Here is a 22,864-nt window from a genome sequence, read left to right as displayed (position 1 = left end):
GTTTCGTCCCCGAGGGTATCACCAGCCCAGTAGTCAGCACTTCGGTTTTGACATGAATATCAACTATATGGTCATTTTTATAAATTTCCTGTTACAAAACTTTGAATAATTCGAAAAACTAAGGATTTTCTTATCCCAGGAATAGATTACCTTAGCCGTATTTGGCACAACTGTTTGGAATTTTGGGTCCTCAATGCTCTTCAACTTTGTACTTGTTTGGCTTTATAACTATTTTGATCTGAGCGTCACTGATGAGTCTTATGTAGACGAAACGCGCGTCTGGCGTATTAAATTATAATCCTGGTACCTTTGATAACTTTTATATTTTTCTTATCTTATCTACTGGTTTATAAAGCTAGATGTTTATTTTTTTAATTTTCATTTTATGTTCTTTTTTATTGAACGATTTTTATATATGTTTTCCACTGATCAAGATGAAAAGTGGGAGGGTTGAGATCTGAAAAAAATAAGTTTTATCACGTCACTTGACATATTTGTTTGTTTTTATAGTGATTAAGATTATAACACAATGTTGACTGCTGTACCCCAATTTTTGACATTTTTATCTATTATGTCTGTTTGTTTTGTTCACACATTGTTGACAATACAATGGAATTTTATGCGACTGTCATGCAAGTGAGAGGTTTAGCTAGCTATAAAACTAGGTTTAATCTACATAAAGAAATGCCTGTACCACGTCAGGAGTATGACAGTTGTTTTCCATTCGTTTGATGTGTTTGAGCTTTTGATTTTGCCATTTGATAAGGGACTTTCCGTTTTGAATTTTCCGTGGAGTTCGGTATTTTTGTTATTTTACTTTTTGATCACGTTCCTGTCCCAAGTCCCTAAATAGAAGTGGTGCTAGATGATGACTGATTGCTGTTTAACATCCAGTGGCAAATATAGAATGCATATCAGAACCAGAAAATGTTAATATGCATAAATTCTGCTTTGTACAAGACCAACACACTGACTCCGAGTTTTAACGTGCTAATGGACTAGATAAAATTAAACAGTAGAGGTCATCTCCCTTGCAGGACATACATTTTTTAATCCTAGCCGACCAGTCTTTTATCTAAATCAAAATGCTACGTGTATAGGAGAGAAGCAACATATACAAATTTTAATGTCTTTGGTTGGACCAGGCCGGAAACCGAACCATTGACTACCCGCCGCCGAGGCTTTCCAATAGAACGAATATTCAGAATCGTTATATGATACTAACCAATTAAGTTTGTGCTGCTACTTAGTGAGACCTGAAGCTGAAAATGTGTTACCGATTATATTAAAAATGTAAACCTCTTTGAACAAGATATGCTCTTTAAGAGCACCGAATTCCATTCATGTTTTTTTTAAGGATCGCATTGCTAAAAGTCTACGTTAAAGGGTTTGCTAAAGAACTTGTCTTTTGATTTTAAGCTTGTTTCCTTTTTATATTAATTTTGCATTGTAGTCTGGATATCTAGTCCTTGCCTTATGAACCTCCGTGCATAACAAAGACTAGGTAGGTATCATTTGGTTAATTCATGTTTTTCTCTTCTTCTTCTGTGTGACTTACGTCTATTACATATATTTTTATCAAATGTTTGAAAAGGACCACATTGACAATTGACATAAATATAGGTATAGTTTAAGAATGTTCAGAGTTCTAGTTACCAATTGTATTCTGATTGTATTTGTGTTTTTTTTACAATTTACAGCCTTAAGGACTAAGAAAAGAAATGGAAAGATAATGTCTTGTTGTTAATAGTCAATATTTTTATTAGTTTGAAAATTTTCCAACTTATCGTTAATTTTGATGTAACGTCATCTAGCAGTATACGTCACAGTTCTGAAAGAATCTAAGAAATGTTACCTGGAGGTTACCAGTCCATGAAGATTGTTTAAGAGTAGGTCATGTAATAAGAAATAAACTTAATATTCTGTTTATATGGAAATGTACATTTGTATAACTTATTCCTTTAAATACTCTTAGTCAAATAATTGTTATCAATAATTTAGATTTACCAAAATGAAAGTATCGATCAGTCCTTCAAAGCAAGAATGGAAAAATTATGTTCGTTCTTTGCTCTGACCTTTGTATTATATCTGCAGAGTCAATACAAAACGTGAATTAAGCAACCTCTAGGGCACTATTCATATGTCTGTATTGCATGTTCAACCATGCTCAATTGGAGATTAATCACATTAAATATTCTGACGTCAGATATTCATTTATTATTTATAATGTTATGGAAAACCAATCACCGTTTAATAGTTTCAATGCGTTTTACTTCTGTAAATTCAATAGTGTATCGATCCAATGCTATAAAAGGCAAAATTTCATAGACACGGGATCCTTATATTGATTGATGAAACAATCAGATATTTGGTTAAATTACAATACTTTTTTTTCTTTTTGTTAGGGGAGACAACTAAAAGCATTTTTAACTCAGGTAAAATTGGTATTGATTGGTCCGCCTGCAATACCTGCTGAAACGTAACCACGTGGTGTTGATGATGTTGATTTCATTTAGTTTAGGTAGTTTGTTTTTATTAAGCGTATTTGTTCAGGGTATTATCAATACATGCTAACGGATAGTGAAGTATAGTAAACTCTCATTTTGTTATAGGATTTTGACTCTCAAGTAGTATATACAAACATAAAGAATGTTCAATTCCACAAAAGAGAGTAAATTCATAATTTGGAAAATTAAATCGACATAAATAAAGCGGAATTTGATTAAAATGACACACTGGAATACATATTAAAAAATTATGCCGTAGGGAAATATGACTTATGCCTCAAATGGGATGCACAATTACCATTAGTTCAAGAAAAACCCACGATGTTATAAAACCTAAAATTGCAACGACTGACAACTCATCTGAACAAACAGAAGTCCGAAAGGACAAGCTAACACCACGGAACTGGACAAGTGTGGTCAAGGCAGGGGGCATCGGAGGAGGGGCGGGAGTAAGTACATCATTTATTGTAGTGTATAAGGTAATAATTTTATAGTACACTAGTAAACTTTAAATCGGGAGCAGTTTTTGTTTGGTTTGAATAAGAATTCGAACATTTCAATATCAGAATTATAATACATTAAGCAAGTGTTCTTATAATAAAGAAGTAAAAGTCTTCTACAACTACAGAAAGCAGTATAAACTCGTAATTATAATAACAAATTTCTTTTGATTTAAACTTATATACCTATATGGAGTTATTTTCTTTCAGAACGATAGGTCATTCTTTCGAAGAATCAACCCGGACGATACCATGTTTCAATGAAATATGCTCAAAGGCATAAAATAATGACCTGTGTGAGGTCATTATTTTCCTTGATAAAAATGCAAATTATAATTTACTTCAAAATTATATTTGTCTGATAGTTTCTGTTGCCGATTTGGTAATTTATTTTTTAAAGTTCAATCTATGATAGGTGTAAAAAAAATCGTCATTGCCCGAATTTTAATTTTAGAAACAAATAATGTGAAAGTTTTGTTAATTTAACGCTACAATACAGAGACATTATCATATATGCGAGATAAATTTTAATGTAAAACTTTCATAGCACTTTAAAATAAAGCCAGATTTATCATATTTGTGTGTAAGATTTCGAAAATCTTATTGATTCACACTGAATAGGTTGATTGATTGATGGTTACTTAACGTCCAGTGGCAAATATTTCATGCATGTTCAGGACGATACACACTGAATAGGAAATCATACTGTGACCTACATAGATACAAGAAGATGTGGTATGAGTGCCAATGAGACAACTCTCCATCCAAGTCAAAATTTATAAAAGTAAACCATTATAGGTCAAAGTACGGTTTTCAACACGGAGCCTTGGCTCACACCGAACAGCATGTATTGATATTCGTTTTCGTGTAACATGTACATGTATCACGATTTCGTGCCCCCTTCGTGTCACTTCTTAACTTTTTAACATTTATGTATACCTTTTACTCTATCGAATGATTAACTAATAAAATATTCTTATATTCTATTGAATAACATTCACGTACCTCACAATGAGGTCGGGTGGGGGGGGGGGGGGGGAGGGTATATAATTATATCCTGATTATTGAAAAAATAATCACTTTTCCGCGATAAAATGTCATTACAAATTGGCAAAAAAAAAAAACATAGCACCTCCCCCTTTCCATAAACTAAGTTGGTACAATAAATTACTTACAAAGTGTCTTGTATTTTTCATACACCGTTATCAGATGGTAACAATCCATTTGTGTCTTACTTCATGCAGTTACAGTAATATTTTTATTGTGTATGGATAATAATAATTTCTAAGGTTTATATCTAGATTAATTAGTGAGTTTTATTTCACATTCCAAATGAGCCGTAGGGCGTATTAAAACCTGAACGCAAGAGAAAGGAATATCCCACTTTAGTGTGGTCGGTAAAATAGGATGCTAAATTTTGCAAATCTTTATAAAAAACAATATTTTTTTGACGGTATATAAGTCAGATAATGCATATTTTAAGGTTTTTCTTGTCGTAGAACACACCTCGGGGTGTTCTACGACAAGAAAAACCTTAAAATATGCATTATCTATAACATATCATCCTTGTTGTGCTATATTTGTGAACAACCAGGGAAAACACAAATGTATAATGTTCAGCTGTTCAAAACATGTATGCAAGTAGTGAACTGTTTTATTTTTCAAAAAGTAAAGAGTTATGAATTTAAAGTCAAGAATTTATATTAGTTATACTATTGGTATACGCTATTAGCAATTCTAATAAAATAGAAAATAAAAGGATGTGTAGGGCAAAAGTAAATGATACATATACAACAACCAAACAAGACTTAGAGGTAGATGGTATCCTCTAAATTCAATTTAATACTTGAGACACGAATGATTGTTCAGATTGTTCAGTAAAGAAAGATATGATTGTATGTAACATAGCATATCAAATAATAAAAAAAAAGAAAATGGAATGAATTGGTGTAAATCAGGAATTAAGTAGGGAAAAATATATTCAACCTGTAGATATTTATTTTATCAAATAAACAGTATCCATAATACATTTAATTGTCTCCGAAATACAACGCGACAATCATTCGTTGCATTTAAAACTATCTCCTCCCCAATTACACATCGGACCTTAACATTCATGAGCATATTAAAAGGATATGAAATGTCCATTTTGACTTTGTATTATTTTTAAATTGGGTTATACTCTTTATATTTTAGCATAATAGTTATGATATTTTTGTATCGAATTTCATTCAGTGTGAAAATCTTAATTAGAATATGAAAGCAAATGCTAAATCGCCATTGGACAAAATTTTTTTTTTTCGAAAGAAATCGAAAAATTATTACCATTATAAGACTACACTCACACAATATCTTATTCTGTAAATTAGCGCAGTCAAAGTCACCTTTCAAAGTAAATCACTACAAGCCAGTAAAAACCCGAAACGGGCAGTGTGCGTACTCAAATGTACTGATTCTTAGTCGATCATTCTGAATGTTAACTTTAAAAGTTGTTTGCATGGTCATTTTGATGGCCGTAGTATATGCTTGTATTTGTGTATAATTTAATCTTTTTTTTATAGTTCTGAATGGTAATGTATTCATCATAAACGTAAACAATGCAAGTCTTAATTGCATTTATTTAAAACTGACAAGAAATATCGTCTAATAGTTTGAAAATATAGTCAGTCACAAAATCAAGATTAATAAAAATAGAAATAAACTGGTCGAGTATGATTAAGAATTGGTCGAGTACAGTTCAGACCTTTGGTCGTGTATGATTCAGACATTGAAAACAGATTGAGAACGGGTTAAGTACAGGTCAGGAAGTTTTGGTCCTCGGTGCTCTTCAGCTTTGTACTTGTTTTGGCTTTCAAACTTTTTTTCATCTGAGCGTCACTGGTTGGTCTTGTGTGGACGAGACGCACGTCTGGCGTATTGAATTTTAAGCCTAGTACCTTTTGTTAGCTATTATTCGTGTGTTTCTTTGTCCTATATGTTCTCCCATTTATTTGTATTGTGGTCCTGTCACGTGATGTTGTCGTTTTGGTGTTGTGTTTGACGTTGCCATAAAAGCGGGAGGTTTGGCATGCCACAAAACCAGGTTCAACCCACCATTTTTTTCTTAAAATGTCCTGTACCAAGTCAGGAAAATGGCCATTGTTATATTATAGTTCGTTTCTGTGTGTGTTACATTTTAATGTTGTGTTTTTGTTGTGTCGTTGTTCTCCTCTTATATTTGATGCGTTTCCCTCAGTTTTAGTTTGTAACCCGGATTTGTTTTTATCTCTATCGATTTATGAGTTTCGAACAGCGGTATACTACTGTTGCCTTTATTTAAGACTATTTCAAACTGGTCAAGTACTAGTTCAGACTTTTAAGTATGGTCTAGATTAGGGTCTACTACAGATCAGTACAGTCGAATATGATTAAGATTGGGATTAAGTAATTTCCAGTAAATTCAGACTTATTCAGGATGGTTGAGTAAGAATCAGTACAGAGTACAAATACTGTCCATTCTGACTTTTACTGGTTTATAGTAAATGCTAAATAGCATCAAAATAGTATTTTCGTATACATCGATTCTAAAACAATGGTGTTTCAAATATAATATTTCAATCATTTATTATTTATATCTATTGATACTTCAATGTTATTTCAATACTAGGTTGAATAAACTTTCCTTAAAATAACCTTTATTGTAACGGTTCGACATCCACCGGTAAACCCTTTCTAACAGTGTTGGATAATCTTTTGAAAGGATGAAAATTACTTTTGTTTACCGTTTACAAGTTTACTGTTTATTTCAGATCGAATATTAACGGTTGATGACCACACACTGAATAATTGCGTTGGTAACAACTTAACAACAATTAAAATTTGTTGAAAATGTTACCGCAAACTGAATATGTGCGTTGGTAACAACTAAACAAGAATAAAAATCGGTCGAAAAATAAAAATGTGACAAAACTGTGTATTTACGTTGTTAACAACAAAATAATAAAGATTGATCGAGGAGAAATGTTTAATATTTTTTAATTTGAATTGTTTGTACAATTGCATATTTAGTCTTATAATTATTTATAATATGTTTTTTTGTTTTAAGAATCGGTGCTTCGGATTTCTTAAACCTTCGGTATACTGGACATGTCTGGTTTCTCTCTGATTTTCTTTACTATTTCTACTATAGGTGGTGGTCCACCAACGGATTTCAGTAGTCTATGATCATATTTATAAGTGTGTCTCCAAAGTTGCATAATTAACGTTATATATGTTTACTTTTAATATTTAAAAATTGTTTACATAAATGAAACTTATTTCCATGTCAAAATTAGTTTCCGCTTTGTCGAGCAATTTAGTTTTTCAGTTTTTTTCTTATTGGTCTTGTTGCTCAAACGTTTAAACTTGTTTATTATTTTTTCTTCCCTGAGTTTTTTCGACCTGAAGAATATTTTAATAATAGATGCACATGTCATGTAGTAATGGAACAAGCAAAGACGATAAGCCGAAGAAAAACAGGATACAAAATGACAAAAGCCACATAAAGAACCGATATAAGAGTTCCAATTCTCGCAGTAATTGAAAGGTATTCCTAAGGCCAATTACTTAGTATATTAATAAATAGACCAAGTTTCCCAGACTAAAGTTGAGTTAAGTATTTGATGAAATAACTTCCCAACCCACTATCCAATATATGAAAAAAATTATGTACATGTACGTTTGTTTTCCGTTTCTCGTCAATTTAAATATGAAAAAAAATTCTAGACTAGAAATTCATGTAACTGTGTTTTCTCTAAAATTATTTCCTATAATCATTAATATAATTAAAAGCTTTTATAATTAATGTCCATATTGCTAGACCGTGTGTTGACCTCTAAAGGTTTTTGTAAATTTTGAATGCTGTATAATTGGGGTATGCTTACATCTCCGTGTTTTGTGAACTTAGTCCCTATGTCAACACAAAATCTTTTAGAATTTAAAATATCTTTTAAAATTACATTGAAATGGAACGAAACTGGACAAAGTTACTTCATATCACATGCATTTCCGATTTTATTCCTGGTCAGATATTTTTGTAGTTTGTCGTAGCGGTGTAGATTTGCTATTTCCTCATAGTGGGAGGGATTTGAACCTATCATATGATTTAATTGTGTCATTGGAACAAAACTACAGAATATTTTCATTTAAATTGTAATTGTGCACCTTTTATTTTAATTTTTGATCTGATTGCTTTTTAAGGTTTAAGTATATGTTACCCTTGCGATAACATTAACGGTACAAATTTTACTACACTAAATAGTGATTTCGACAATAAATATCTCTTCGGGGATACTCGGGGCCAAACTATTTCAAAATCCAAAACTTATTACAAAAATGAAGAGCTTATAAACCAAAAAGTACAAAAAGTATAACCAAAAACCGAGGAAGCATTTTTTTTGGCAAGCATTTAATATAACGTCTGTGTTTATTGAAATTCCTATTGCTTAAGCTGTACATTTCAGTTTTGACATTGTCTAACATGCATAACCAAGGAAATAGCACTTTATAAACTTTGTGCGCCCAAGACGCTTTTCTGGATTTACCTTTATCGGGAATGCTAACACTAAAAACGGAAAGCCAAGGTTGTATAAGTATTAGTAATTGAATACATGAAGAAAGAGACATACAAGGGTAAAAAGAATAACAAAGTACATCCAAGGGAAACTTTGTTTGAATTTGGAACCCTATTTTCTTTATGATTTCTAAATTTATTAACGGAGAATGTAAGAAAACATGTTTTAAATCATGACAGTCCTGAAGCACTGACTACTGATCTGATGATATTCTCTAGGACTAGCAGTCCACCAGCAGCAGCATCGACCCAGTGATATAAAATCAAAATATAAGTTTAGGGATTTGTGCATCCGAAGCGCTTTTCTAGATTTCCCTTCAAAAAAGTACTGAAAGCTTCTCAAAATAAACGTCATGTATGAAAATATAATTGAATACGTGAAGATAATGTATTCATAATTCACATTATTAGCATATCATTATTTGGTATCATTGGTGTTTGCGTGATTAACGTATGCCGTAGTGTGACTCTAAATGTATCTGGTCCATGTTTCAGCTGTCTCGATCCTCTTGCTATTTGATTTCTAACCATGGGCAATGATTGATCGATTCCTTTATCTACTAGATATATTTACTCTCAAACTCAGATTAATCATAAAAGCTAAATCCATTCCAATGAGAGTTAAGAGATATAGGAAGATCTGCCTTAAGAATAAAAAATCGTTAAATTTCTTATCGGAAGTTAAAAGGTACGTTTAGAAATAATGTTCTTATTGATCCTCACGAACTAAAAACATTATAAAAATTATATTATCATGCGACTTTTTATTCACAATTTATGTCATGATCGCGAAATTACCTTTAATCTTTTTTTTTACAATATACTTTTCTTCAGTAGGATTAAGAGAAAAGAAATATGCTGTTTTTGTAAAAATCGATTCTAATAAAAACAAAGTACTAATGTATACTTTCCATACAGATGATCAACAAATTGCATATGACTTGCATTCAATTAATTTAAATTCATAGCATATTGTATTATTGCTAGTATTATTCCATTTGTACAAAGAGTCTATTGCAAACAATGGTTTGATAATGTCCATTTTTTTTATTTCATTATTTAGGAACTAATTATAATATTCCAAAGCAACAAAATACTATTATATTCCATCCTAAATTGAAAGATGACGCAAAAAGCAAATATTTATGTTAGCAACAGTATAAATATTTTCTTTGTTGCAATTTACTTTGCCTTAAGCTTCGTATGTCTGTGATGACAATGAATGACATCCTAAAGGGAAGGCATCAAGACGAATTTATATTGTAAACACTACTTCAGTGGGTGGTTATATATTGGTAAATGCACTTTATTCATTTCTGTACTCTTATTATCAAATAAAGCACGCGTTCTCAGGACAATGCCATGTTAATGTGTCATACTTTCTACTCAACGTCTGGTGGTAAATAAAGCATGCGTTCTCAGGACGATAACAGTCATGTTAATGTTTCATACTTTCTACTTGACTGACACGCTGCATTTGATTTATAGCGTGCTAGCTCACCGAGGACAGTCAACATGAAGACATATGCATACCTTCTCAGACACATTTTTCTGTATTCGAGTATACCGGTCTTTGCTCCTACTCCTCAATACCGCCTAGTTGGCGAAGAAGAAACCAATGATTTAAAAAAAAAAAATTGCAATAATTTTCTATTTTTTTTTGTTTAAGGTGTACTGCTTGTCTTTTTTTGTGAACTGTAAGGCTACATTTACTGTTTACATGTACATTTCAAATTCTTTTATTCACCATACTGCTGTGAAATCTGAGTACATTTTTGAACCAAAGTTGTAATACTCGCTAGAAATATCGGATGACGTTAATGCATAATAATAGTAATGATCATAAAAATAGATCCGAATACAACATGAAAATAATACTACTGTTACGTTTCACGCGTACACATACAGAGAGCTAATATTCATAGAAATACAAGACGCAGTGTGTCAAATATATTTAACTACGCGTTGATTACTTTCTGTTGGTGAACATAATTAGCGGAATATATCTATTCTATAGCAATTAAAGCAAACTCATTCAACATATAAATATCAACTTCAAATATAAATATAGAAAAAAATAATTTGTCCTTTGAAATATTGACATTTGGGAGCATTGGTTTCCAAATTGAATCCATATTATTGCAAGTTTACGAGAACATGATACACATTAAGGAACGTCAGCTTTAAATGTAATATTCACTTTAGATTAATTTTAAATTAATATATGTGGAAGTACAAGCAATACATAACCATGATGCTGTGATGAATAATCGTTTGTGTTTGAAAACTTTTTTTTCTGTAGTTCTGAAGTCAATAGAAATACATGTTAAAACACACACACACACACACACACATTTTCTCTTATCTTTATTTACAGCTAGGAATCCATGCATTATCAATATACATTTAAAGAACTTGATGATAAAAAAATAAAAGAAAGTATGAGATAATTAAAAAAAAAATTAAAAATAAAGAGAACAAATCAAAATTGTTGTTGAAAAATGCATGTTCGACTTTAGATGTCTTTTACGATTTTTTTGTTGTTTCATGGCTGTTTTATTGACGTATTCCTTTCATATCCTTTTGCTCATATTTGACATGCATGCATACCCTTTGGTTGTCTCTATCCATTATTATTACAACTGCTTCATGTAGACGTGGGCGACTTAGAGCTCGACATATGGTAGAGGCACCAGTCTTTTGTTGAAAAAATTATGTTGACCTATATAGATGACCTATATAGATGTCTCTGTTTTGGATTGATACAATTGTTATGCTACTGTTCCAATGAACTGTGTTGTTTTGTTTATTTTGAATAAAGCTAAACTCGTTATAATTCTTGAAGATAAGTTTGGCGATATTAGTACTCAGTATAAAGCCAGAACTAGTTTTTTAGTAGGTTGTCTCAAACTTATTTGAGGAATAATATAATACTAGTTTACATTGACCACACTATCTTATCCAAGTAACTATATATACGTTTTTTTTGGGTGTAAATCGCATGCATCATTTATTGTTAATTTTAAGGTTTTCAAATAATACTCATTAATAAACGGTATGTTTTTCCTCCCTTATTGTTATCTTTTCTTTCACTGATGGGAATGATTCATTAGCTGTCATATATGGAATGCACATTTTTAAGTTGGTTCGATATTCGTGTATTTTTCTCAGATTTCAATGACGTAATATTTTCATGTCTAATAAGTGTGTTTACTGTGGAATAAAGATATCATAAATTGACCGAAATGTTTACCATGTTTACTAGATTGTATCACAAATATAGAGATTCAATGAGGAAGAAAGGCATTTGATCAAAATGGACATCTCACACCAAGTATTTTACTATTTGCCTATGCAACTAACACTTTTCGGAATTGTCTTTCAGACCTTTCTTAATGGATAGAATAGACTTGAAATATTGTGCTTATGTATTTTTTATATCTGTTTCACTGTTATTGTATCGTTATTTTATCGTTAAATGCTTTTCCTGTATATTTTTATTGTATGTTCTTTTATGGACACGTTGTTAATTTACTGATTAAGATCAAAGGAGATGGATTGAGATCTTAATCAATATCCCTGTCACAATCAAGTAAAATGTTTTTTGTCGCATTACCTTTATTTTTTGCTGTAGTTAGGCATTATAAACTAATTCGAAATTGATATAGTGTACAATATCATGCTGACGATGAACGACGGTTTCCTGAAACATTTTCTTTATATCTGACATGATATCACATTCAGAGTGACAATTGTCACATTGTACATTATCATACATGTAGTTATATAATAGATGCTTTTTGGTACCCAAGCACGCACACTGTTTTTGATTCACCTCATACTGCATGTAATTTGGTAGCCTACTATTCTTTTGTTGCTTCTTCTATTTTGAAAAATGGTTCTTTGTGTACAGCACTTAATGTAGCGTGGAATCATTGCGATGCATTACTTTGAACCCAGCATGCCATTTATTTTGTTTTTGTTTTGTAATTCATTATTATACAGATGTCTTTGATAGGAGTGTTGGTAAAATAGGGATTGTGATTCCAGCCATTATTTGGCACAATGGGACAAATAGTAGAGAATGAACTCATCATAGATACCAGGTTTAAAAATTTGAACGCCAGACGCGCGGTTCGTCTATAAAAGACTCATCAGTGACGCTCTCATAAAAAAGTTAGATAGACCAAATAAAGTACGACGTTGGCGAGCATCGAGGACCCAAAATTCCGAAAGGTTTCCAATCGTGTCAAAATAGAATTATTTCTATTCATCAATTAATGGGATAACATAATGGACACAGGAATCTGATGTTCAGTAGTTGTCGTTTGTTGATGTGTTTCATAAGTGTTTCTCGTTTCTCGTTTTTTATATAGATTAGACCGTTGGTTTTCCCGTTTGAATGGTTTTACACTAGTAATTTTTGGGGCCCTTTATAGCTTACTGTTCGGTGTGAGCCAAGGCTCCGTGTTGAAGACCGTACTTTGACCTATAATGGTTTACTTTTATAAATTTTGACTTTGATGGAGAGTTGTCTCATTGGCACTCATACCACATCTTCTTTATATCTATATAGTATCATGAGACGCCCATAAATTGATCACTTATAAAGAATAAGTATAAAAAGAGTTCAAATCGTACTGTAAAAATAAAAAAATATCATTTTTGTGGTAACGGTTATAGATATGTTACTTTTTTTAATAATTTTGCTTATCATTCTGAATTTGCCGTAATATACTGATCTCGGAGATCTTTTTCTTTTAATGTATATTCTTCAAAATTATAATTATTTTGTTTTGCATGATTTTATTTTTGCATATTTATTAATTCATTTCGTAAATCATTGATTCTAATACCATTTGGTGACCTTTAAGATTCCTATATATTATTTATTTGACATTAAATTTCTTTTACTTTATTTTTTTAATAAATCTATAAATCAGAGGACGCAAAAATTCAGAAACTTACTTTTTTCACGAGTATTGTTATTTGATATTGTTATGATAAACGATTTATGTTTAATATCAATTCTAATACTCGTATTTCATGAAGGGTCATACAATAGTTCAACTTTGACGTCATTACAATGTAATTGTCGTATGATCATATTAGGATTCAATTTATTTAGATGTTTTATAACGTCTCAAAAACAGGATAAAATATATCCAGTAGATTGATTGCGTTAAGTTTAATTGCTTTCGATAGTGTATAGCAAAAAATGTAAATATTTGTTTTCCAACTGAGAATTGAAATGTATTCCAATCATCCTGTCATCTGAAATCGAATTATCTGTCTCAACATGTTTTTTTTTGGAATAAACATGAGCATCGCTGGAATAATCGATAAGAAACACAAGACTTTCTGCTGCTTAACAGTCGCGTTGACCAATTGATGTTTAGTCTAATGTGGCGTTATGGGCGCTTTGAAAATTACTACAACTCATCAATACTTTTCCTCACATTATATAGTGTTTATTAGTATAACCTTTAAGAACAATATATAGCTGTATATAAGGTCTACCTATAAGAAATAACTTGCGTTGTTGTGCTCAGCATACCCACTCGTTATTCAATGATAGGAAATTAGGGAGTAGGTATCTGGTAGATCAGAAAAGTGCACCAACGTTACAAGTCATCACTGTTGAGCTGCTTGTCAAATATGATGTCATTTAGTTTATCCGTTTTTGAGAAATATGTGACAAACAATTTCAGTTCATTCAACATATTGAGAACAAAAACAAAGTATCGGCAAGCAGGACGTAGGTTTCTAACAGAGCAGTAAAGTGATCATACGTTACAACTCATCACTGTCAATTTACTGACCAAAAATAAAACCATTCTGTTAAGTGGTTTCTGAGGAACATATGACAAAAATATATGAGGGACGAATGGACATAATAATTTTAAGATACTTCCTAGTGGGGTTTAATATAAAACTCCTTTCAATTTATATAACCCTTTCACAATGTTGACATCTCGTTAGAAATTACACAATGTAAAGAGTTGTTTTAATCCAATTTTATTTTACTTACATGCATTTGCTATTTATTAATTTTCATTATTGTTTTCAAGATTATTTTATGTGTGTGTTTGTGTGTACCAATTGACTTTATTTTATATTCATTTTCATATATTTACATGAAAATGCATTTGTAGTAATCATACAAGAATATAATATATACTTGTTTTGAAAAGATGTACATATGTTTTTGAAATTAAGATAATATTTTAAAGGGCCATTAGTTACAATTTTGACACAAAATAAAACATATTTTAAAGCTGAATTGTGAAATATTATTTTACTATGAGCAGTCAGTTTGATTCAATTCGTCAAAATAAGCTTAAAACATCGTTAATGTATTATTGGCTTGCAAGTCAATAATTCAACTCATTTGGAAACGTATTCACCGAACTTCAATCAATCCTCAACTGGAAATGGGTAACGCATGTTTAAGGCATGTTCAGTTATTAAAAAGAAAAGAATGTTAACATTGAAAACTGAAACTAGGGAGCAACGGGGAAGATTCATTTCTTTGACTGATTCTGCACACAAAAATCATTCTTATTCTTGTACAACGATGATTTACATATTTTGTAATCAATGACATTAAATCGAATAGACCAACAAAAATCGCCGTTATACGATTGCACGTGCCTGAGTTTTTGTAATTCGGATATACGTTTTAGTTTCAGAATTATGTTAATTTCATTTATAAAAGAACATATAAATGTAATCTGTACAATTAAGTGCAAACAGTAATGACACTATGATGTCATAGATATAAAGAAATTTACGTATTTGACGTAACAAGGCCATTTCGCGCATATTTTTGGTCAACATATATATAATTATACAGCTTTACCAAAACGATATTTTACATACATTCACATTTTGTAATTTACATTTTGTACCAAAATATCTTTTTGGGTAAAGCTGTACCTCAAAAGTAAATATTATAGTGCTATTAACTGCCTGTTTCTGTATTGGCCCTGTTATAGATTCGAGGTTAGCTGTATTGGACCCGAGACTCGCAGAGTCGAGGCCAATACAGCTGATCGAGAATCTATAACAGGGCCAATACAGAAACAGCCAGTTCATAACACTTTTATTAAATGATTTTAATTCTTTTAATTAGAATAAAATAAGAAACTTACCGTGAAGAAGATACAGAATTTCATATCTGAACTTGTCTTTTCGCATTCACGTCCATGGATATTTTGTCAACATTGTCAGGTGTAATTTCTGATTTCTCGTCCGAGTACTTAATAATAATTATGCTATTACAATTCATTTTATCTAGCAAATATAAAGTAGCTGGAGAGAATAAATCAGACAGTTTAACTATTCTTACTCTTGGATCGTCTGCGTTCTGATGATTGATCAACGGAAATGAAACAGTGTCAATAATCGAAAGTAGTACTCGAAAAGGCTGTGAAACATTTCCGTTTCAAGACTTCAAGACGTTACAAAACACTGAACATCATTTAAACTTGATTTTAAGTTAAAAAAAAATAATACAAATGTGTTTTATGCATAACGATACGTCCAAAGCTAAGTAAGGCGTAAGAAAATTTAAACCGGGAGTGAACGTCCCGTATTAGCCCATGGGCCCATACAGCTTTTTTTCCGTAATGGCCCTGTTTTTTTCTGTATTGGCCCTGTTTTTTCCGTATTGGCCCTGTCCGAAAAGCAATATTAACTCTTGATTTATATCGACAGGGCAACGTCATCAGTATTGAACATGCTGATTTGTCCGTATTAGGGCTGATTTGCTCATATCATTTAATAATCCTAAATATTAATTACAAAATCTCAAAATGAGACTATTTTAGCAGATTTTTCTGCTTTGCACTAGATGTAAAAAGTTTGAAACCCTAATAAAATACGTGGACAAAATATATAAATAAATATATCCAACAGACTCATTAAATTGAGAATGGAAATGGGGAATGTGTCAAAGAGACAACAACCCGACTAAAGAGCAGAAAACAGCACAAGGCCATCAATGGGCCTTCAACACAGCGAGTAAATCCCGCACCCGGAGGCGGGCTTCAGCTGACCCCTAAACAAAAATGTGTAATAGTAATGTAATGTCTTTTTTAATATCTGAAGGACGTTATTTTGGTAGATTTATAATATTTTATTTATTTTCGTCCGTCAATCATGATCAATTCCCGGAATGTAAAATACGTGTAATAAAATGATTTTGAAAAAACATTTACGTTCCTTCCGGGTTATATATATTTTTTAAAGTATAAACTTTAAACTATAAAACCCATAAGATGTTGTATTTCTTGTTATTTCTTTGAAAATTTATCAACAGTTTTTTGATAATAATGATACAACCCATTTTACTGAATCTGAAAATAATACGCTTTACAAAGCGTAAAGTAATGTTCCAAATTTAGACCTTCAAACCAATGCAATTATTGAAATGGAATAAACAGAATTAATAACGCTATGAAAATAGAAAACCATTAAAGATATTTACAGGAAAATCAAGGAATATTGATCTTCAGCCTTCATAAATTGTACTTAATTCATTTGAATATCAAATGTCAAATGAATTAAATAGATTAAAGTAAAGATGACAATTTACTCTTATCGCAGATAAAGCATTATAATGGAAAGTGTTTCAATTTTCTTGCAATGCGACATAGTGATAATTGTGAAATTTCCTTTTTCCTTTCCGATTTTCCAAACTAATTGATAATGCTAATGTTATATGTCGGACACGGGGTTAATGATGAATTAACAGTTGAAAATATGTTCATTTTACATCTGCAAACGGAAATAGAATTAATTGCTCTTGAAAATTACAAAATATTTCGTACCGAAACTAGTTCAACAAAACATGTGTTTTTTGTGTTCCTATCCAAAGTTAGAAATGTCAGCAGTGGTATGACTGTCTCTTGTTTGTTTGTTTTTTTTCTATTATCATTCGATGTTGATTTTGTTGTCTTTACTTTATTCAATTATTCGAAATGTGCCAAAAAGCTACATGTGTCCAATTTAAAGCTTGGCGAATCATATGGCTGATTGTCCGTGGTAATTTCAAAACATAATGGTTGGCTTAAGGTTTCTGTTTTGTGTTTGCTATTTGCATACATATTTATTAACATAAAGCAGTAATCAGTAATCAAGAGTTCTTTTTATCCCATTATCTTAAAATCTGGGCCGCTCAGATAAAAGTAAATCCAGAAAAGCGTTTCGAACCACCTTATTCGGTACTTTCGAATTTGATTTAGCACAACTGGACCGATAGAACTGTATGAAAATCGACGATATAATCTGCCACGTAGTCAAGTTTCTACACAATTTATTAAATTCTATTCTTATAAATAGTAAAACGAAGAAAGTTAAAATTATCAGATGATTATAACAGATAACAATCTATGTATACACCTTTCGTTGTCCGAACGTTTGGCTCCGGTCGAAACAGATTTTGTGTCACACTGTTATTTATGTTTTTTTCTGTATTTTATTTTTTGTTATTTTGTTTTTTAGGTTTTAAGGTTTTTAGGTGAGGGGTCTTCTTCTTTGGAACATTTGTCGAAATTTAAGTAAAAAAACAAAATGATTATATTTCCGTTCAAAAAACATGTCTTTCTGGAATTACCTTCATTACCTTCATTACGTTCCTGATCTAATTTTTTTGGATAGCCGAAAAATATAAACAAATCAGAAAATGAAAATAAAAACGTCCCAAATAGAACAGCTAAATCCGTCATAGGTAAGCTTTGTCTGATGGAGTTGAAACTTAAATAATTCGTTGCTTGATTTTCTACCCTCTTTTTTTCAGCGGAGGGGGCATTACGTGTTACCCTTTTCCGTCCGTACGTACGTACGTGCGTCCCGAAATTGGTTGAGGCAAACTAAAGTTAGTGAACGGAAACCAAATATTATGAAACTTATACACAATGCTTATTTCCACAAAAAATAAAAAAAAAAAAAAAAAACAGATAAAGTTTGAATTAGGGTGGCGTCACTTTTACCGTTCTCGAGTTATGCCCCTTTATAATGTTGAGTCCCACGGACACATTCTCCATTTTTTAAAATTATTTTGCAACTCTAATGATTCAGTCGTTATATATCTCTGTTCTACAATGGCTATATTAACGAGTTTGGAGAGTTGATCACGGGGATAACCTGAATTATTCCGGTGAATTATCATATCGATAAAGATCCAGACACCTTAAGCCTATCACAACTATGATAAAAAGCAGAGATTCGCTCCAAAAATGACAAGGTCTTTCAATTGATTTCCAAGAGAATCCCATTTTGTCCACAACTGAAATTAAATTTTAAGAATATGTAAGAATGGACGCAACATTTCGTCAACCGAAACAAAAAATATTGAATGAGGGAATACTGTATCAATACAGTGGTCATTATGATTGCTTTTAATATATTCATTTTGGCTAAGTACAAATGTAGATGTATGGGGAATATAACATGATTTTTACGTTTTGTTTGAACAGAATACAATATGGAAATAACATGAAAGTGTATAATAAATACGAAACGAACATATTCACATACTCGCGTTATATTGAATTCAAATTATTTATCAAAAAAATGTATGATTGATAAAAGAGTTTTGGCGAACTGCCAAAAAGACAATTAAGATGGTTTAAAATTTTTACATTAGTTCTCGATATGCAAAACCTGATTAGTTGAAAGTAAGACATTTTGAAATTAATCTTTCAGAAAGCAAGAAGAAATGGTAAACTGTTTGTTGATCCAGACTTTCGTGCTGATATGTCTTCCATTTTTAAACATAAGGTGACCGCAAAGAAAATAATCTGGAAACGACCAAATGTAAGTATTGAAATGACATTACAAGTTACTAAGCCAACGAATAGACCGATATATTATAGGAAATATTTTACCAAGTAAACAGATACTACAAGTGGAAAATATGGCCAACTTGTGTCAATCAAATATACGAAATATAATTTCTGATCTGTGTCGAAAAATATCCATGATTAAGAAAGTTATGAGTATGCCCAAGGAATAACAAACAGTTTAATTAAAATATTTGGCCTACGGAACAATCGTATAATAAACCCGTAAAACAGAGCAAATTATTCATCACAATTAATTTAAAAACAATGACAGGAAAAAGATAGTTTATGTATTACACACTTATAAAAAATCTTGGCTTTGTCGGATTTAACCATTATAACATATCAAAAATACGTTTATGTCATCCTATCAACAAATAAAAACTAGTTATGCGTTTTTGTTTTTATTTTTCTTAACGTTAAATCAAATACTTCATCCACTACAAGACAGTTATGATCACGTCATTTTTAAATTACGTCCATTGTTAGTAAGACAATCTTCCGGTCATAGACAGGAAAGTAACTTTTGATTGGATTCACTGTTCATATGCCAGATAAAAGGGAAAAGTACGAACTAGCTGCGCTTCGTGCTGGTGTACATTTTAGATAGATAGGTGTGCAACAAAAATAAAAGGTCAATTCTAAGTGATTTTTCAAAAGCAGGTTCAATTTCCCACGGCCTTGAATCTTTACTGAAAGTCGTAATGTTACAGCTAGATGTGAGTACTTTAAGGTTATGACCATGTTAGGTTTTATTTCTAAAAATGCAAAGAAACAATAAATGCTAAAATATAGCAGAAAATTCTGTATTTATCTAAAAAAAAAAGGGTAAAGAAATAACATTCCAAACTAAACCCCATCGAAGACCGAAAGTTTACCAATAAACTTTTTTTCAAAGACAAATTAATGGTTTAGTTTCAAGATATCAATGTAAATGTGCATAAAACAAAATTCGCGATGTTTGAACAACATTATCTACAAGGGACTATAAGAGTGTAATAATTTCAGTAATATTCCGATTTATGGATTTCATCCGCACAAGTGTTGGAAAATCATGTAAATTATAAATTTAAAAAATGTTAAACTCAAATTCAAATAATTTTCATCAACTTTCTAATCCTCTCTAACTGTCTCTCCCATTGAAACCAATACAATAGAAATACTACTCTACAAGAACAGTACACTAGGATAGTTTGGCCATAGCACAGCTGACGCTTCCTAACATTGTATTTCTTTTAATACTATATCAATAAAGTTTATCGACATGTTGTATGTATTCCTATGGGTACTAATTGCACCCCTTTAATATCATACTTGTTCTTGTACTGCTATGAATCACAGTTTATGACCAAACACAGTACAGACCCGTCTAAATTGCATTTAATTGATAAATTCAACAATACTTACCGTTATCTTGATGATATTTTTTCGTTGAATAATCACGAATTTTCTAAATATACTGCCGAAATTTACCCAAAGGAACTTACTTTAAATAAATCAGATAGAAACGGTAATAACTGTCCTTTCCTAGATTTAAATATTTCTGTTTTACACGGGAAACTCTACACTACGACAAAAGGGACTATTAATCGTTCACTATTGTTAATTTTCCTTTTTTGGACGGTGATGTTCCCTTGGCACCATCTTATGGTGTTTATATATTACAACTCGTTCGCTATGCCCGTGTCTGTTGTGACGTGGATTTCAACGAATGTAATCTATGTATTACTGGTAAATTATTAAGTCAGGGATTTCGTTACCACAAATTATTTAAAACCTTTACTAAATTCTTCCATAGATATAAATATTTGGTTTTGAAGTTTGGTTGTACCTGTAGAAAACTGTTCAAACGGGATAGCACAATCTTATTTTTGCAGAGATGTTGTTTACCAAGCCCGGAAATTTAGATACGATCCGGATAAACTTACCGATCCTTTAAATAAATTTATTCTAAAAGGTTACCAATTCAACACTGTAATTAGATCTTTGATTATTGTTTTTATTGGTATTAATATTGATTTGTTATCAGTAAATTAAAATCTAACTAAATATCATTTTTATATACATATACACATTCATGGCTTTACAATCTGTCGATACCTGTATTTTTGCATTGCACAAGGTCATGTTTTTCTCTTTTTGACTGTTAATGACGTCTCTATACTAAATCCATTGGATGTTGCATATGTACTGATTGATATTTTAGTCTTAGATGCATGATTATTAGTTGTTATTGGCTTTGAACTAGCTGCCAGTAACTACGAGTATTCTCAGATATGTACTTAGTGTCTTTTTGTTGTGGGGATGTATAAGTACCCTGCCACGTCAAGTCTGTGTTTTTGTTAGATGTATTTCTATTTGTATCCATCTGATGAGTTAAGCTTTTTTCAACTGATTTTTATATTTCGTTCTTATGTTGTACTATTACACCACTGTCCCAGGTAAGGGGAGGGTTGGCGCCTTCAAACTAGTATAACACTGCCACATACTGTAAGTGCCTGTCCCAAGTCAGGAGTTTGTAATTCAGTGTTTGTCGATTTTTGCTGTGTATTATATTTGTTTTTCGTTCATTATTTTGTACATAATTAGGCCGTTAGTTTTCTCGTTTGAATTGTTTTACGTATGTCATTTTGGAGTCTTTTATAGCTGACTATGCGGTATGTGATTTGCTCATTGTTGAAGGCGATACGGTAACCTATAGTTGTTAATTTCTGTGGCATTTGGTCTCTTGTGGAGAGCTGTTTCATTGGAAATCATACCATATCTTTTTATTTTCATATATACAATAATACTGTTTTTAAAAAGATGAGAGAAAAATTTTGTTGCTTCTAGCACATTTATATTATAGGAAGTGTAAGAAAGCTCACATTTAGGTTTGACCTATCTGCAAAGCAGACAAATGACTAATGACTGAAAAAACTATGCAGAACTGATACTATTCCTGTGTCTAATTTTTGCTATAATCAGACAGCATGGGAGCATGTTCGTCAATTATTTTAAAAAAATATTTCTTTTCCATTTTTTTCATATAAAATGCAAGCCAGAGACAATTAAACAAAAATCCTCTTTCTCGAAAAAAATTACACGTGAAAATGTTTCTAACATTTTATTTTAACAGGAAATAATTTTTAATCCCGTGTTGGTATCAGACGGAACCAGTCGACATGATATGAAGCAAGGGGAGTTAAATGACTGTTGGTTCCTTTCAACTTTGTCTGCGATTGCGGAAAAGCCGCAGTTGATGGAAAAGGTAATTGATAAAAAATATGTTATATCCTGAAATGTGTGCTTCCTTTCAAAATATTTACATAAGGACATCATCACCATTAATTGCTGACATGAGTTTAATTGGCAAAACGTTTGATAATTAATAGGAGGAATATAATCGATTACTTCACGGAAAATAGAATTTTGCGATTT

General features: G+C 31.3%; 1 protein-coding gene across 2 annotated transcripts in view; it reads left to right on the top strand.

The window, feature by feature from the left end:
• The first annotated feature begins 2,513 nt into the window (after positions 1-2,513).
• The window catches only part of LOC127733127 (calpain-9-like), a 44,455-nt gene continuing 24,104 nt past the window's right edge, over positions 2,514-22,864 (top strand). Inside the window, exons 1-3 of one of the 2 annotated variants that reach the window (XM_052242437.1) lie at positions 2,514-2,956; positions 19,308-19,418; positions 22,563-22,694. In XM_052242437.1, the coding sequence (XP_052098397.1) occupies positions 2,780-2,956; positions 19,308-19,418; positions 22,563-22,694 (420 nt within the window). In that variant the 5' untranslated portion in view covers positions 2,514-2,779. The remainder of the gene's footprint in view (positions 2,957-19,307; positions 19,419-22,562; positions 22,695-22,864) is intronic. The other variant, XM_052242438.1, reaches the window with a different exon arrangement.

The sequence above is a fragment of the Mytilus californianus genome, unplaced genomic scaffold (assembly GCF_021869535.1).
Source record: "Mytilus californianus isolate M0D057914Y unplaced genomic scaffold, xbMytCali1.0.p SCAF_3, whole genome shotgun sequence".
NCBI classification, from domain to species: Eukaryota; Metazoa; Mollusca; class Bivalvia; order Mytilida; family Mytilidae; genus Mytilus; species Mytilus californianus.
The sequence above is the reverse complement of the archived record's forward strand: the minus strand, read 5'-3'. Positions and strand labels throughout refer to the sequence as shown.